The sequence below is a fragment of the Phalacrocorax carbo genome, chromosome 6, assembly GCF_963921805.1.
Source record: "Phalacrocorax carbo chromosome 6, bPhaCar2.1, whole genome shotgun sequence".
NCBI lineage: Eukaryota > Metazoa > Chordata > Aves > Suliformes > Phalacrocoracidae > Phalacrocorax > Phalacrocorax carbo.
The window spans coordinates 6,308,115-6,324,431 of NC_087518.1; the positions used below are offsets into that span (position 1 = coordinate 6,308,115).

Sequence of the window (16,317 nt, forward strand, 5' to 3'; positions counted from 1 at the left end):
ATCAGGAGATGAAGAACCAAAAGACTACTTCCTGCAATAACATGCTGATTTTAAAATCACTGGCTGTCAGAAAGCACCATCTATAGTGCTTTCTGCACAACGGCTTGGCCAGATCAATGTCAAAGCTGCTGCTGTTTAGTTTAATGCCTAAAGCTCTCCTAAATTAAATGCAATCTGCTAGCATATATTTTGAACAGAAAAAGCACTCATCTAAATTGTTTCTGTGTACAGGTGAGTGTAGCAAATCGACATTTAAACTTAGTTCATGTCTATTTTGATGTCCTGAGGACTTCCGTAAGACCACTTCACTTATTAATTTTCCCTCTCTTTTTGTTTTCTTTGCCTGAAGTCTTACACAACCATCTACAGTAAATCCATCAGCCTGGACATCTGACAAGTTGGATGTTTAGTTTGCAGTCTACAGCCACCTTTAACTTTCTATAATTGGGACAATGAAACCGTCTGCAACGCAGGAGTTTGAGTAGTTCTCATCCTCTCCCACCCTCCTTTTAACATAGCTGCATCATTGTACAAGCTTTTCTTTTTCTAGCAGCCACAAATTATTGTGCAGTTTGTATGTCTTCATTTGGTGCAGAGCTCAGATTTTGTGCAGACATATAAATGCAAATATCCGCCAGCTCAGAGACGTGGCATTTCCTCCTGAGAAGCTGACTCCTGGGCTATTAAAACTGCTCTACTTAAACTAATTCCTGCCCAGAACCTGCTTTGCAACTGAGTCAGCCTGTGAGTTCTCACAACAGAAACCCAGAAAGACAACAGACAAGAAACAAACTACGCCTCTACCATGCTGCATACAGTATGACTCCCTGTTGGGCTTAAGAACAGCTATTTCTGGGTATTAAGATTTTTGTCATTGGTTCAGGAATGGATCTCCATTTGTTCCTCCTGTGGACAAACTTGCCTTGTAGACTGTAGCCTACATGTGGTTATAGGCCTTTCAAGTGAGGCAGAACACCAAAAATAAAACATGCTTGACAATACGGAACTTTTTATTTCTTCCCTGAAACTATTTAGCTTCTGTACACATGTGCTTGAGAAAAAGAAGCTTTTAGTGTCCCCCTCCCCTCCGCCTGCCTCCCACGGCTTATTCAGAGCACTGCTGGAAGAACCGACGTGACAAGAAATTTACAGGATACTTCTTTTTCATCTTAATTTAAGAGGTGCACACTCTCTTTTGAGTGGCTAATTTTACATTTTACAGGATCTAGGTGTCCAGATTTCATATTACAACAGGCTATTTGTTCATTACTGCCCTCCCCTACTAGAGTAGGGCCTCAGCGTGAATCTCACAGAGACTCCAGATGTGAAGTTGTTGAAGTTTGGTGTTGACAGAGCAAACAATAAGCCCAACCTAGAAAACAGCTCTGCAAGAGATGCATGGAAGCTTCCTGTGACACGTTTTCAATGTGCATGTTTCACTGTAACAACCAGGGACTTGATCTTGATTTGTCACAGTGAACACACACGTGCCCACACACGAACAGAACTGCATTGCAGGCTAATACGTCTGCTAAAAAATGCAAAGCAAAAAGTAACTATTCATCCAAATATTCTCTCTCATAAGAGAAATTATGTCCAGTATCACCTGAATTCAAAACAATTACACTATTGCTCCAAGGTGGTATCATAGACATATTTACCTGTGAGCTCCCTTTTTATATTAGGAAGATTAGCTGGACATGAGTTGCTGATGTTTAGTCCCGGAGGAGGCATGCTCTGGTTGCCATAAAGGTCAATCAAATTGCCAGACACAGGCAACTGGAAAAGATAAACAAGAAAAAAGATAATTTGGTTTGCCCTTATGAAAGGCTTTGTATAGAAGAACAGAGTTAGGATCTGCTAAGAAATCTGTGCTCTTTCCCATGTGCAAGCACAGCATGCAGTAAGGTCCGCAAAAGTCACAGATACACATGGGCATGAGGAATAAAACACCTACATTGGGAAAATCCTATCTTCTCTCCTCAAGAATATGCAGACAGAGAATATGCAGAAGAGGTAACATGCTGACAATCTTGCTGTATTGTTGCTCCTTATTTTTCAGTGAAACTATTACATCTGTACCCCCATCACTTCTCTTACTCAAAAAAAAAATCTGGAAGAGCCTACAGAACACGCCTGGAGGAAGCCACCATCTTTCCAGGAATATGCAAGTGAAAGAACTTAGCAAGTTGTCACATGCTTGAGGAAGAACACTGTATTAATCGATCACATTTTTCATGTGATTTGAAAGCTACCTACACAGAAAACATTTAAGTTTACTTTAACTTATGTAACAAGAACACGCACCAGTAGGAGGAAGATTATTTTGACATTAAGTATCCTCAATTACTTGTTCATTCTGCTATTCTTATTTAGGTATGCTTAAGCAAGGAGATTTATACAGAAATAGGACAATATTCCAACAATGTTTATCAAAGCTATCCCTTTAAATTGAAAGGTATTTAAAGTTGTTTATCCTTAGTGTATTATTTTACCCATCTCTCTTTTGTTTTCAAACTAGGTTTTGAAAAGACAGGTATAAAACACTTTGCTATCTTATCTGAGCAGCAATACTTCTTATCATCGTTGCTGCAAAGAAAACCAATCCCTCCAAGACACTGATCCTGCAGAGATTAGAGTATTACCTCTACACCCATGTAAATAACGCTGTTGAATACAATGGAGTGAGTCACAGCCTGGACTATTAAACTCCTGGTGATGGTCCTTCCCAGACTGAGACCTAAGAAAATTTCTCTGCCATCTGGAACTACCATAAGAAGAAAGTTGATGTGCATCCATTGAAGTACCACCAACTAGAAGCCATGCTGATACTTGTCTTGAGCAGACAGTGGCCAACAACAAAAACTAAGTCTCCTGACTCAATCTTTAAGTGAAAAATGTAACTGAATTCTCACCAAGATCCAGCCTTACAACTACTCGCCCTCCCCTTAGCTCTGGAATGCAATACAAAAAGAAAAAAAAAGAAGGGGAAAAAAAGGAATATCTATAATAAATTTAAGGTCACAGCTGTCCATCACAGACTATGGTCCAAGTTGTGACGTATCTGCATTAATGTCAGGGTGACTACTCCTCCTCTCTCACTGCTCTACAAGGCTAACCCTTGTATCTCTTGGCCCCTCAAATGCAACCATGACACAGGCACAGCAATAGCGTCATACACCCTTCTGACTTGGATGCGCTTTTTCTATTCATGCTCCTAAGCATGGAGAGAGCACAAAGAACTTGTTTGTAGCCCAGGGACTTGAAGTTCAGAACCAGACATGTGAAATCTAATTAGGAATTTCAGAGAATTACAAAAAAAGAAAAAAAAAAACATCCACACACCCCACCCCCCCATCCCGAAATCTAAAACTAGCATCTCAAAGCCTGGGTAAAGCAGTTAGGTTATAATTAAACATAGAGAATAGTCAAGGTCATTAAGCTACTTTACTTACTGTAAGATGGACCCTGTTTGTCACAACAGGTTTGGATTTCCATCGTGTCCCAACCTCCCCTCCCCCCCGCCCCAAAGCATCAACACTGTGCCAGATTTCTGTGCAAATAAACAGGACCTGTGCAAGCAATCACCACGCAAGGGGAATGCAACGCAGGCTGCAGCTGCTGAACGTGCATGCTGAAGTCCTGCAGAAAAAACTGCAAGCACCAGAGGAACCATACCAAGAGCTGCGCAACAACCGAAGCACGAGCACTGCTGATGCAGCGTTAGCTAAATAAAGGAAGATGAAGGGAGAAATTTGCACAGCTGATAAACGTTGCAGGTTTGCGTGTACACATGAATGCTTATCAAGGAAATTTACATTAGAGGTAGATTCCATCAATCTCAGTTTAAATCACTTAAATCACTGATCCATAAGCAAAGAGATTGATTGGCTTCTTTCTTTGACTACTTTTCTCGGCAACTTGAACTCCGCAGGTCAAAGCTTCAGTTCTAACTCTTTACTACGAGTGTGACCACGTGTATGGCCCACACTCAGTATAAGGCTCTGAGAGGCCTCTTCTCCACGATGGCTGCAAGTCGCATCTTTGGGACTAACTTTATACAACCCCTTTCACCTAAAAAATATGAAGTGGAGACAACACTTCAGCCCATCTCACACGGCTAAAACACCTGCAGTTAAAGGTAAGTTAAAATTGAGGCACATTCTCTGTTCCCAATTCTATTCCAGGTCCCAGAGGAATGAAAATTAGCTGACTTTTAAGGTAAGACCAATAGTTACTAGTGCAGAGTTCAGGGAACTGGAAAGGGGAGAGGACCCCTACGCTGAGGGTATTGGTTTGAGTTGGACAAGTTGGCAGCGCTGTGAGCACACAAAAGCAGTCGCAGGCTGAAATGGGGCAAAACCCAACAAAAATGCAAAAAAACCCAGAAGAGGCTTTATAATGGACACAATGCAGCAACACCTGGCATTTATTTCGAATGCCTCCTATTGGGAGAAGCTGGAAAAAATTCAACATTGTTTGCGAACATTTCTACTCTAATCTATTAAGACAGTTGAACCTTTCATCCCTTTCCGCAAGTACAAAGGAAAAGGAAAGTGTTCAAAACTCCCACAGCCATTTCATTGGGAAAGTGTGAGTCTCAAAACTCATGAGAAAGACATGGAATTTCATGTCCTTTCTCTGTTGCTAAGGAGCTCCTTCCCTGCCTTCACCAAACTAGCATCTTTCCAACTTAAATATGCTTCCCTTAAGGCTTTGTTAGCCACGTCTGGTTAAGAAGACGTTTAGATACAGCATCATTCAGATCATCTACCTTTACTCTCCCAAAAAGTAAACGACGGGAAGAACGGCTTATGCCAGACTTAGCTTGTTACCTTCACAGAAAGAGCATGGTCTAAAAAGCCTTTATTCGTGACATGCCACGTTTCTAGGCCTTGGCTTCACAAGGTGCACAAACTAATTACTGGTTTTATATAACAGAAATTTCAAATATGGTAATTATTACTGCAGACTCATTGTAGCACACGTTCAGGGGAGGCTGAGGCTTTCCTTTCTCCTCCACTACTCCAGCAAAAAAAGCACCTGCACTCCGGTCATCCGGGCTCTATATAAATTGTTAAGACATCAGCTATGTGATCAACGAGGCTGCTACTAAGGTGAGGGATTCTCTTCCCCAGCTCATGCAGCCTACAACATATGGTGTTGTTCCCTTACCTATGAGCACACACTCAGCGACAGACCCTGAAATAAGACTCCTCTCTACTTCTGTAGTTTAACTTCCACAGGAAAGGCACATTTAGGAGTGGAGCTGCATGTACTCACACAGCTTTCCACGCCAGACTCTTGCTAGAAATTGAGTAGTTGGATGAATTAGTTGTCATTCCAACTTGGCATACAAGAGTACTTCACACAGTACCTAGCAATTCAATCACTAGGTCACGTCCATGCAGAAAATCCTCTCGGCAAACTAGTAACCATTTTGTGGTACCTTTTTTCACGACAGAAGCAAAGCCAGTTAGCTTGTGACCCAATACCAAAGTTTACAAACACTTCCACAAGCAGTTAGTCCCAAAAAGCCCTTTCCAGTTAAGAGGTACTTGGAAAGTTCCCTTAGGTCGCTCTACACAGAAATCTCTGATTTTGCTTATCAATTAAGTACTGTTACCAAAAGTAACAAACTGGTCCTTTTATTCTTTGTTGGTTATGGAACAATAGCAGCCTTTGTCGTAGTCTCAGCACAGCTATTTATAGGTTGTCTCTCTTTAGAGACCATTTCCTCTCATGATTTATTCCACCTCTACTTAGCTCAGTTTACAGACATTAATTCCTTATTAGTAAAATGTTGTGTGTTTAAAGAGCTAAATTGCGTTCCAAAAGAAAAGTGTCTGTTACATCAGCCTTTTTTTCCCCTCCAAACAAGTAGTTGGGGAATATGGTTCAATTTCCATCGCCTCAGGATTGGTATCAGGTTAATTCAGAGATTGAAATACGCTCTTTGCCTTCAGCAATTTAACTGTATTAAGTAAGGAAGTCTTAATTCTCCTATTCCATACCCTTGTTTTACAGGCTTCACCACATACAGTGGGCAGTTTATTGAATTTCACAACAAATGCGGAGCAGGCAGCTTTTACAAGGTTTGCCATCATGCCAAAAGCAGGAGGGATACAGACTACCCTAAATATTGACTACATGGACTCCCTCCACCAGAAGAGTGCAGAGTACCATTATGTCCTTGCCTGGAAGCAAAGAGCCACTGCTGAGGTCCCTGTGAAATGAGGGAGGAAGAAAAGCACAAACAAATCCAAGTCTCCTCTAATTTAACAGGTCCCAACCCAGTGCAACTTCAGAGAAAGGACTCCAGAAGAACCTGAACCCTCCATAAAAAAAGAATAACTATCTTGAAAACTGTCTTTTCATGGTTTTTTAAGTTTTCCTCTCAAAACAGCAGGACAGATGCACTTTTCTAGTCATCTTAGATTAAAGATAAATTCATTCTTTCTGGCAGGACTCTGCAGTTATTTCTCTGCCTACTCAAAGGGCACTATTTAGCCAGGGATGCTGGTGGGCTGCTTCCTGCAGCATGTACCAGGTCTCAGAGGGCTGTGGGAATCTGTGGGAGCACAGGACTAGGTTAACATGACATCAGATGACTAATGTCAGCAAATGTAAACCGATGCTACAAAACCAATGCTACGTGGTAAGCTGTACATTTTGGCACTAGATAAAAAAAAGAAACCGGTGCCAGCACTGGCAGACATCTACTCAGCCAGATCGAACAGCCCTTAAGCCCAAGACAAAAAATTCACTGGAGCTACCCTCCACAAAAGACCAAAATAAGATTATGCCAGAAGTACGATTCTATTAATGCTCACAGTGATGTGAATCAGCAAACAGAAACAGCACTCAGGTAACGTCCACCTTACCTCGCTCACCAACTTTCGCACCTCCGTTGTCCTCCTCTTTTGTCATAGGCTTCCTACATCCCCTTCATCCGTTCAGTTTTCCAGCTTCTATATTCCTTCCCCTTTTGTGAGTTGTTCTTAAATTTTTTTTCCCTCCCCCTAAATTTTGTAAGATCTTTGCTGTCATCTAGCCAGGGACTTCTCTCCATTTGAAATCGGGTTAAGCTAAAGCTATGATGCTAGAGCTAACAGTTAAACTTGAGCAACTTTGGATAGGGATGCTAACACATGCTTAAGTGTGGCATACAATTTCTTACTTGAGCATGTTAAAATACAAGAACCTGGGGTGTTGGAGGCTCCTTCTAGGCTTTCTGAAGCCAAGTATAATGTCCATGGCAATCTTTCATATTGATGGGTATGAGCTCACTCCTGGTAGCCCAGTTCAACCCTCTGTTAGAATCCTCTCACTGACTACCTTGACTTTGAAATAAGAAAAGTAAAATTGTTGTTTGTATTCCCTCGACCTGACCCCAGCTTGTGTTTTTAAATTAATGTTTTTCATTGCAACTCTATACCTTATACTCTTCAAAGAAAACCTAGTTATCCTTTATGGGACAATACAATAACTCCTTAATTACTTGGAGAAAAAGTCATGCTACAGTTTTGCATTCTCTCAAGAAAAGACAATTACACTTAACAGGGAAACCAAATGGAAAGGACCGCTGTACCGTATTTGCCATTTGCAGGGCTGGGTCCATCAAGCCAAGGATTTCTTCATTGTAACTTGACTCCAGACTAATTATGTCATCAATCACATCATCCATCTGCAGCAGAAAAGGTGTACAAAGAAAAACAAACCAGTTATCAAAACCGCTAGGGTACAGAGCCCTGACACAGCACTTCAGCCACACACTGGCTCTCTGCAGCGCGGGCCCAAGCAAAGGTGTCCATGCAGTTCTACCACGTTCCAAATCCAATCCCTCAGCCACGACTCCCACTATTCAAGCTGGGACAGTCAGGTCATGACAAAGCTGAGGCTTCATGGTCTAACCCAGCCCTCCCACCAGCAGTCACCTTGCTCTACTTGCCCACGAGCACACCGTTCCTCCCAGGAACAGTGGAGGAGATATCTCCCCGTAGAACGAGCTACGCTAACGACGTGAATCCCTTTCCCCCGCGCAGCACTGCCTGCCTACCCTCCACCTCTTGCCTCTAGTTGTGGGGTCAAAACCTGCGTACAGACGGTAATGCCGGAGCCCCTGACACCTGCAGGGGAAGGAGAGGGAGCGAAGGCTTGCTGCTGGGAGAAGGCTGCCGCCCTCCACAACAGAATCCATTGGATTCATGTCCCTTGTACACCCTCCCATGAAGCACCACCCAAGAGCAGCTCGGAGATAATTTTAGATGGTGCAAGCCATCTTCCTTCTGGGGCTGAGCTGGAAGGTGCCTCTGTAAGCTCCTGCACGGTCAGGAGAAACGGAGCCCTCCAAAGCACCTACGCAGGTGCTCCAGACTGTCCTGCAGAATTGACTATTTCATTTTTGCTCACTATAAAAAAAGGAGCTTAAATGACAGTCATCTACAAAATCAGTGCATAACATTGACGGTAGAAGTAGTACGTGGGATTTTTGTATTGGCTCCAGTAAGATGTGAATGAATTACACTGCGCTGACTGGAAGTGAGGGCATGAAAGGAACTAGTGGTTACACAGTCCATATCTGAAGTCTTGTTACTAGAAATAAAAACCCCTTAGTTTAAAAAAAGAAGAAAAAAAATTTTAAAAATTAAAAAGGTTGACTACTGAGGATGCTTTACCACAGATGGATTAAAGCCTTCTCGTATTATTTTTTTCAATGCAAGTGTGATCTGCATAGAAATGTAGTCTTAGAGACTATCAGGACAAGAACATATACATGCAGTCTTGGGAAAACTGCATTAGAAAAGATTTCCTGAAGTGAGACCTTAAAGCATGGTCGATATGTCCTCCTGCTATAGCACTACAGTGCTAGAAAAGCACCAGCCCTCTTCAGGTGTCTTAATGCACTTCTGTCATCAGTGCTAATAAACAGCATGGTTGTTTCATTCCTTAAATACACCTTATATTCAACTTCTTAAAGACGCTACGGGGCAAGTTTATTCTGCAACATAACTTCAAACATGCTCATTAGAAAGGGGACCTGTGCTCCAGCTCCTGTGTCATCCAGTACCTGCATGCATGATGCTCGTGAGTGTGTATTCAGAGCCGGGCACTCACTCTCAACCCTGCTTTGCTCTTCAAATTTATAAAATCCCTGCAGAAATAAAAAGGAAAAAAGAAGGAAAAAAAAAAAAGAAAAAAGAAAAAGCAAAGCATGGATCTGAGTTCATGGCACAGTCTCAGTCCCAAAAAGAGCACAATTGAAACAGTGTCATGCACACATGTGCCTGATGACACAGCAAAGTGAAGCTGTAAATATCTTGAGGAAAAAAAAGATTTGGGTACATCTGGGATGATAGGATGGAACTATTAGATTTTCATTTCTTTTGAAGCTATGGAGCACAAGTAATTTCTCTTGCATGTGCAAAATATGTTCTGTAATAACTGTTTCTCACAGTTGCATAACGTTTTCCTCACAGAGTGCATCTGTATTAAAGATCTGGCACCAAGGCTTGAGGGGGGAGGATGGGGGGACACGAGGAGCTCTACAATTGTCTCCCATTTGCCACGTTACAAAAATATCGATGTGATTCTTACACTTGTTAACATCTTTCAAATCATCTTCGTTCAGCACCTGAGCACACATGTAACATCCAACTAAGTTTCTGCAGCAAAGGTTGAGACAGGTTGCAAAGGACTTCTAGGCATAGGCTAGTGAAGTCTTATATTTGCAGCACTGAGCTCATCATGAACATTTTAGGGTATATTAGCTGGGATAATCTGGCCTTCCAGCTAAGCAAGAGACTTGCTCAAATTTTACTGTAAAAAGAACTGAATTACCTCAAAAACCTTTGTGTTTTTCAGTTATTTTTGCTATGTTCTTTGCTCTTTCTACACAAACGAGCCATAAATAACATTATTCCAGAAAGCTACAGCTTACAAAACTGCTTTGTGTTCTGCAAAGGTCAATTATTCACTGCATGCATCAAGCAAGGGCGAAAAAAAAAAAAAAAATAGGAGTTTTAATAAGCATGAGCTAGCTAAAATAGTTAAAAAAAAAAAAGAGGACATTAGAGGGACGCAGTTTTTTGCCAAAATGTTCTACCCAAATATATATATTAATCAGGCAGACACAGAGGTAGTTACGTTTTTGAAGTGAACAGTTCAGAAAGAGAAGATAAACATAACATCTTAACAATGAGCAAACACGGTTTAAAACAGAAAGCAAGCAGACTGCAATTCCATTTTACTTAAGACCATATACAGCGAGAGCATATTACCTCTTTCTCACAGTTGGAGTTAAGGGTAAGCATAGCCATTGGGCTGTTGGGCGCGCTGCTTCCAGTTCCGGGCGGCATGACATGATCACCGGGCTGGTTTGGACATGGCAAGCTCAGGGCTTGGTTGGCATGTTTATTTGCTAGAGTGGTAGAGAGGTACTGCTTTACCTGCTGCCGCTGGGCTTGCTGAATATGGTACTTGGTTGGATTCTCAAGGTGAGTCTGCACCTGCATGACACAATTGAAAAGTGCTTTATTGTTTTACAACATCACGATACGTGCCATCGCCTTGAGATATATATTTGTGACATATACACCAGCTAAGCACTTGATTTGAAGTACAAACCTGTGCAGCTCCGAGGGTCAACAGCGCTTCGCTAATTCACATTCGGTGGCAAGAAATCAGTTTATGAGCTAGTGTTTCAATAACTGACTTATTAATGGTAACCGAAGACGTTCCACTTATTTTTCTACAACATGAGATTTCTCACTGAGGACCAATGCTCAGGTTTTAGTTCATACAGACAGTTATCCGTTCAGACCTTCAGCTACGCAACATTCAGTTTTCACTGAAATACGGAGAAACAAGTTGCACTGCAGGACTCATTTTACTACTTAGTAGCTACCAATTAAAACCAAACAGTATGGATTGCTACCTTTTTATCAGAAGTCAAGTAACAGAGAGCTCAAAAGGTTTGATTTTTTTTTTTGGCTTTGGGTTGGTTTTTTTTATTTTGTTGGTTTTTTTTAAAGTAACACATTGGTTAACAGAAAAAGAAAACACCATTATTTTTGCCTACAAATTATTTATATCTCAGATATATGGCCCAAATCATATACAAGTAAGACAGCCTGTTTATAAACACATTATGCAAATAAGATGCAAGAAAAGAAGTGTTTCAGTTCAGATCAATCACTGTCCTAAGCAACAGCTATTTTTGTATTTAAGAAACTTTTTAGTCCTTAGGATTTTTTTATATACGAAATACGAGAAACCTCATACCGAAATAGTCTCGCACAACCTAAATAAGCAAGAGAAGAAAGGCAGGTTTTTTCCATACAAAATTTTCACCATATCCTGGAAACTCTCTGTCTCTTTTCTTTGATCATTAATGTTTTTATCAGAAGGTAGAAAACAACCCAAATATAATTATACTCTTAGAAGATTCCATTAAAGTGAGTTTTGCTGTTACAAGTGACCATGTATGCTCCCCACTTATTTATGTGGAAGAAATTAAATAAAGCATACTAGATACCAGATTTCCTGTACAATGTTAAGCCTTCTTACCAACAGGTTGTAAAATAAGTCTGCAATAGCAACTCACCTGATAATGATTATACTCAAGCATTTCCAGCATACTACTTATAGGTTGCGAGAGAAACGACTGCAATATCCTTTGCTCTATGCTACTCCAGTTTGAGGGATTCACATATGGAAGCACCATAAACAAGCTACCCCAAAACAGCAGAAGCAACTTGAATGCCACTGCTCAGACTTATAGTAACCTACACTCATTAGCCATGCATGCAAAGAAACAAACAGTTCACACAGGGGCTCTTCTTGAAGCTATGCAAGTTTAGCCCTGAGTATTGGTATTATTTTTTTCCCTCTGGCTTTGACGTCATGCTTTTTCATAAACATAAAAGGACCTTTTAAGTGATGGGCTATCAAAGTCAGATTGACAGTTCGCTCAAGGCTAATTCACTATTCATCTTTCGTTCCAGTCATACTAACAGACAATGGTATTTTTCTTTAGCAGTAAGGTTAAAAGTTTTTAAGTACAGAGTAAGAAATAACTGAACAAATGTCCTACGGCCCTCATGCATATCCCCTGGCAGTGGGGTGCACTGGATAAACCCATGCGGCTACACAGTCCTATCTTCAGCTTCCAGGCTGAGCCGTCGGCTGCCCTGCCCATGCAGACACCAATCCACCCCAGACCTGCAGCTGAACACAAGGGATCTGAAGAAGCTCTATCCACAGCCTCCCTGGTGCTTCAGAGCCCATTATTTCTGTCCCAGCCTACCACTAGAAGAGGCTTTCCAGTTCAGGAATGGTTGACAATGGGCTAAAGCATGTCCCAAATACACTTATCTGCACTTGTCACGGTGCTGTGCACAGTTCTACACCTTCCAGAACTTACTTTTTCTTTCTATCCAACACCTTCACAAAAGCTCATACCCAAGCACGGGCATCAGAAGCTGCTCAACTTGCATTATTTTCCAAAGTGTCTGCTGTATAGGGAAGTACACTTAAGATAGTGTTTCTAGAGAGTTTAATCTGATTTGTTCCACTAAATCTCAAGACAACACAATACAGAAGTCCGCTGTGATAAGTACAGCACTTGCTTTGTCAGTCCTAAACTGTGTTATCAATTTTCCTATCACCAGCGGTAAGAGTTATGCTGCCCAGATAAGTCTATTTTTCACTTATATTTTCATCTTCCGAGTAGATAAAGTTATCAGTAAACGAGTTATTTTCGTAACACTTATCTTTGAATATGTTATTTTAAAAACAGGCCCTACTTGTCTGACACAATTTGCACATTTCTTTTCCTCCACTGATACCATGGCTGTTCTCCCTCGACCCTGCCAGGGCAATGGGATGGAACAAAGCCTCTCCCCTCCGCTCCCACCTCCTACCCACCCTCCAGGCTCCCAGGAGATGGGCCAGCAACATTCCGAGATCCACGCCTCAGCTGTGCGTCATCAAATATTAAATTATTTATAATATATTCTAATATACTGAACTGACTCTCCTACATGTCAAGTTTTGAATCACACACTGCCTAACTGACATAGGATTTTTGTTGGTAAAATACATACTTATTTCACAAGAACATACCTTCCCCAAGACTTTGTTGTATTATCCTACATTAGAATAGCTTGTGTTATTTTGCTACTCTATTTTTTTCCTCCTTTTGGCATTTTGTTTGGTTTTGGTTTTGTTGTGTTTTTTTTTTTCCCTTTGGTTGGTATGGTTTGTTGGTTTTTTTACTGTGCTGTGCTGCCCTCAGTGTGCCAGGGAAGGCAAGAGAAAAAGGTTGTGAACCTTAAATAAAGGAACTGCATTCTTTCTTAAACTTTTAAGTTGAAGATTTCTACTTAATACAGATGTGTAACTCTTGTCTGAGAATTTTAAGTAGCTGAGAAGTCTGTTCTCTTTGGTTCAGGGCAACAGATTTCAGCTGCAATTCAGAAGCTATTGTGTGCTTTTTCTTCTCCTTTTTTTTTTTGGGGGGGGGGGGGGGGGGGTGGACACACAGAAAGGGTAAGGGGGGGAAGGAAACTGTCTTCCTCTGCCCACCCTCACAGTGAATGTAACAGCTAGATAAACATTGCTGCATATTTGCACGCAGTATAACTGCAAAGGCAAATTATAATCTAGTCAGTTTAATTTCTATCACACCACACAGTTGCTTTGGCTCACAGAAAAGGTATATCCTTCTGTAAGTGTTTGGAACACAGTTAACCAGTAGATCACGTTTTCATGTAGAATCCACTCTTGCTACACATGGGCAACAAAGTGACTCTGAGGAAATTCATTTACTGTCAGGTCTCTGGGCTTCAAATCACCAGAAGCGGAGAAGATGCTCTATTGCCTTTACAAAAAAACCTACCAGAAGAACCAGTCATTACACGCTAGGTACGCACCGTTCTCCAAGGATGTCACCTTCTCACACGAGTCCAGTAGTGAACCAAAGAACACTGAGAACTGCTTTTTCTGTCATTAAATTGCTCCAAAACGATGCAAAGGAAAGATTCAGGGACTGAACATTTCCTTTTAATCCACAGCTGGTCAAGCATACTTTCACATTTGAATGCAAGAACACACAATTTTTCTCCAGATGGAGAATACAACCTAACTGGTCCCACAGTGCATGTCAGTGCAACAGGACAGGAGATCCCACAGGATGGAAACAGCTTCACACACATTTCTTTTTGGACAGATGTACCAGTTTCAACTACCAACTACTCTGGCCCAGTGTGAGGCCCAACAGGCTACACAGAAGGCATCCAAGAAACTTCAGTTTGATTATTTGTTGTTTCACTTACCGCCCTCTTGAGCTGCCTTACAAGCTCCATCATTGAAATCTGGTGGGGGCTACCTTCAAGAACTCAGTGCTTTTTGTTGAGACTAACTCTTTGGCCTAGAGCATCCTCTTCTGCAGTCTCTACATCAAAGAGAGCCCAATGTGTCTACTTGGGTAAATGTCCCAAGATGTACCAGTCACGGTCAGCCTGTAGATAAGTCATAAGGCAGCCTTACTCTTTGACAAAATATCTCACAAGCAAAGAGCTGCAAAACAAACCCTAAACCGAAATTCCACTGCCCCAAATTTGAAACTGTGAATAAAAGCTTTGACTTAATTAAGATCTAATTTTGGTCTTCAGCCCCTTCTTGCATTTGGGGTGAAGAATAGTTCTTGTTGTTCTTCCAAATTGATGAGGCACGAAGTACAAGATGAAAATTTATTGGTTTGGATACAGTCCTGAAGAAATGAGTCTGAATGGGGACATGCAAGAAAAATGGAAAAACATGAAACTACATCCTCTGTATCCTCAACCATCTATCTCCAAGAATCTCAACCCAAGCTTTGCTGTAACATTACTAAACTGAGTAGAAAATCGGTTTGGGGGCATTTTGCTATTGGCAAGCAAGTAAAAAAATGGAAGAATCATCTGCAGAACTCTGGAAATTATTTAAGACAAATTTAGCTGCTTTTGCCATCTTATCACACCATGGTAACAGAAGAATTTGGCTACAAGGAGCTACAGATCAAGGATGGCCAAGTGGCAGCCCACAGCCCGAACTTGGCAAAGGAACCCCTGGAAGAAAGCTGTACTTTCAACTGTGTTCAGGTGCATTTTCAATCTGCTCGGTTATCAAGGTTCTGCTTACATGGGTAATACAGAATAACACTGCCTCAAAGTAGAGGCCCAGAACTGGTTTCATGTTAGAACAGCCTCCAATGCCACCTCAGCAGCATCTCCACTAATCTCCATGGGCTGGCTCCATGCACAGTTAGAACTATCACTGCATCGGGTATTCCTGCACTACGAGTCTCATCGGACAGCAATTCAAGCTCCATCCATTCTTGCCACGCTGACACTGAGCTAGTAGGCTGCTTCTTGAGCTGAAGCACTGAGAAAAACAGTATAAAGAAATCAGTTTTAATGTGCCCTACAAGGCTGAGCTGGGTTGGAAATTTTTGGATGGAGCTACGCTGATTACTCAGCACTCATCCCTCGCCCTTTGGAATATCCTGGAGAACAATGTTATCTCAAGCAGGGGAAAGGATTTCTCATAGCTTCACTAATCTCAACATCTGACTGCTAATTCCAGTGCATACATCCAGTTCAAGTATCTGAGTAGGGGAAAAACAGTTCCTGATAAGCTGCTTATTTTCTTCCCCATCACAGAAACAATAGCAATAACCAATATACATAGAGTAGATTTTTCCCAGCCCTTGGGTCTAGAGTCAATCAAGCAAACATTTGATCAATGGCTTTCACTTGCTTTAAGCATACACACCATATCAGTAGGAATTTTAGGTGTACTTCAGACTACATTCTTCAAAATCCTTGTATTATATTACACATCAGTGACAGGGCTACTGAGTAGACCCATATACTTCCTTCAATTTGAAAAACTAAAAATGCTTCCTATTAAGGTCATCAGGGGCTCAGGAATTTAAACACAAAGCTCAGCTGTGTGCTTAAGCACAAATATATGGCTCAAATAGCTCCTCTGTATTCAGCCAACACAAGCAACTGAAACAATACCTCTGATACTTACTCCTCCTGGCAAATCTTGCTGGCAACCACTCAGGCTTAATTTACTAATAACTTGCTAACAACAGCAAGAACTTGGGACAGTGCTACATGACAACAGATCAATACAACCCCACTCCCAGTGGGTATTCAGGGACCAAATCCCTTTTGTAGAGGCACATAGGAGAGTTCACTCTTGGGCTTGGCCAATGCGTTTTGCACAGTATAATCGAGAAACTAAATGGCTAATGATTAAAATAAT

The 16,317-nt window shown here is 41.4% G+C and overlaps 1 protein-coding gene across 5 annotated transcripts in view; it reads right to left on the reverse strand.

Annotated features, from left to right (window-relative positions):
* The window catches only part of MITF (melanocyte inducing transcription factor), a 111,468-nt gene that overhangs the window by 11,320 nt on the left and 83,831 nt on the right, over nucleotides 1-16,317 (reverse strand). For 3 of the 5 annotated variants that reach the window (XM_064453479.1, XM_064453480.1, XM_064453483.1), the window contains exons 3-6: nucleotides 10,281-10,508; nucleotides 9,071-9,154; nucleotides 7,592-7,687; nucleotides 1,662-1,779 (exon numbers count right to left, since the gene is read on the reverse strand). In XM_064453479.1, coding sequence (XP_064309549.1) covers nucleotides 1,662-1,779; nucleotides 7,592-7,687; nucleotides 9,071-9,154; nucleotides 10,281-10,508 — 526 coding nt within the window. The remainder of the gene's footprint in view (nucleotides 1-1,661; nucleotides 1,780-7,591; nucleotides 7,688-9,070; nucleotides 9,155-10,280; nucleotides 10,509-16,317) is intronic. The other 2 variants (XM_064453481.1, XM_064453482.1) reach the window with 1 other exon arrangement.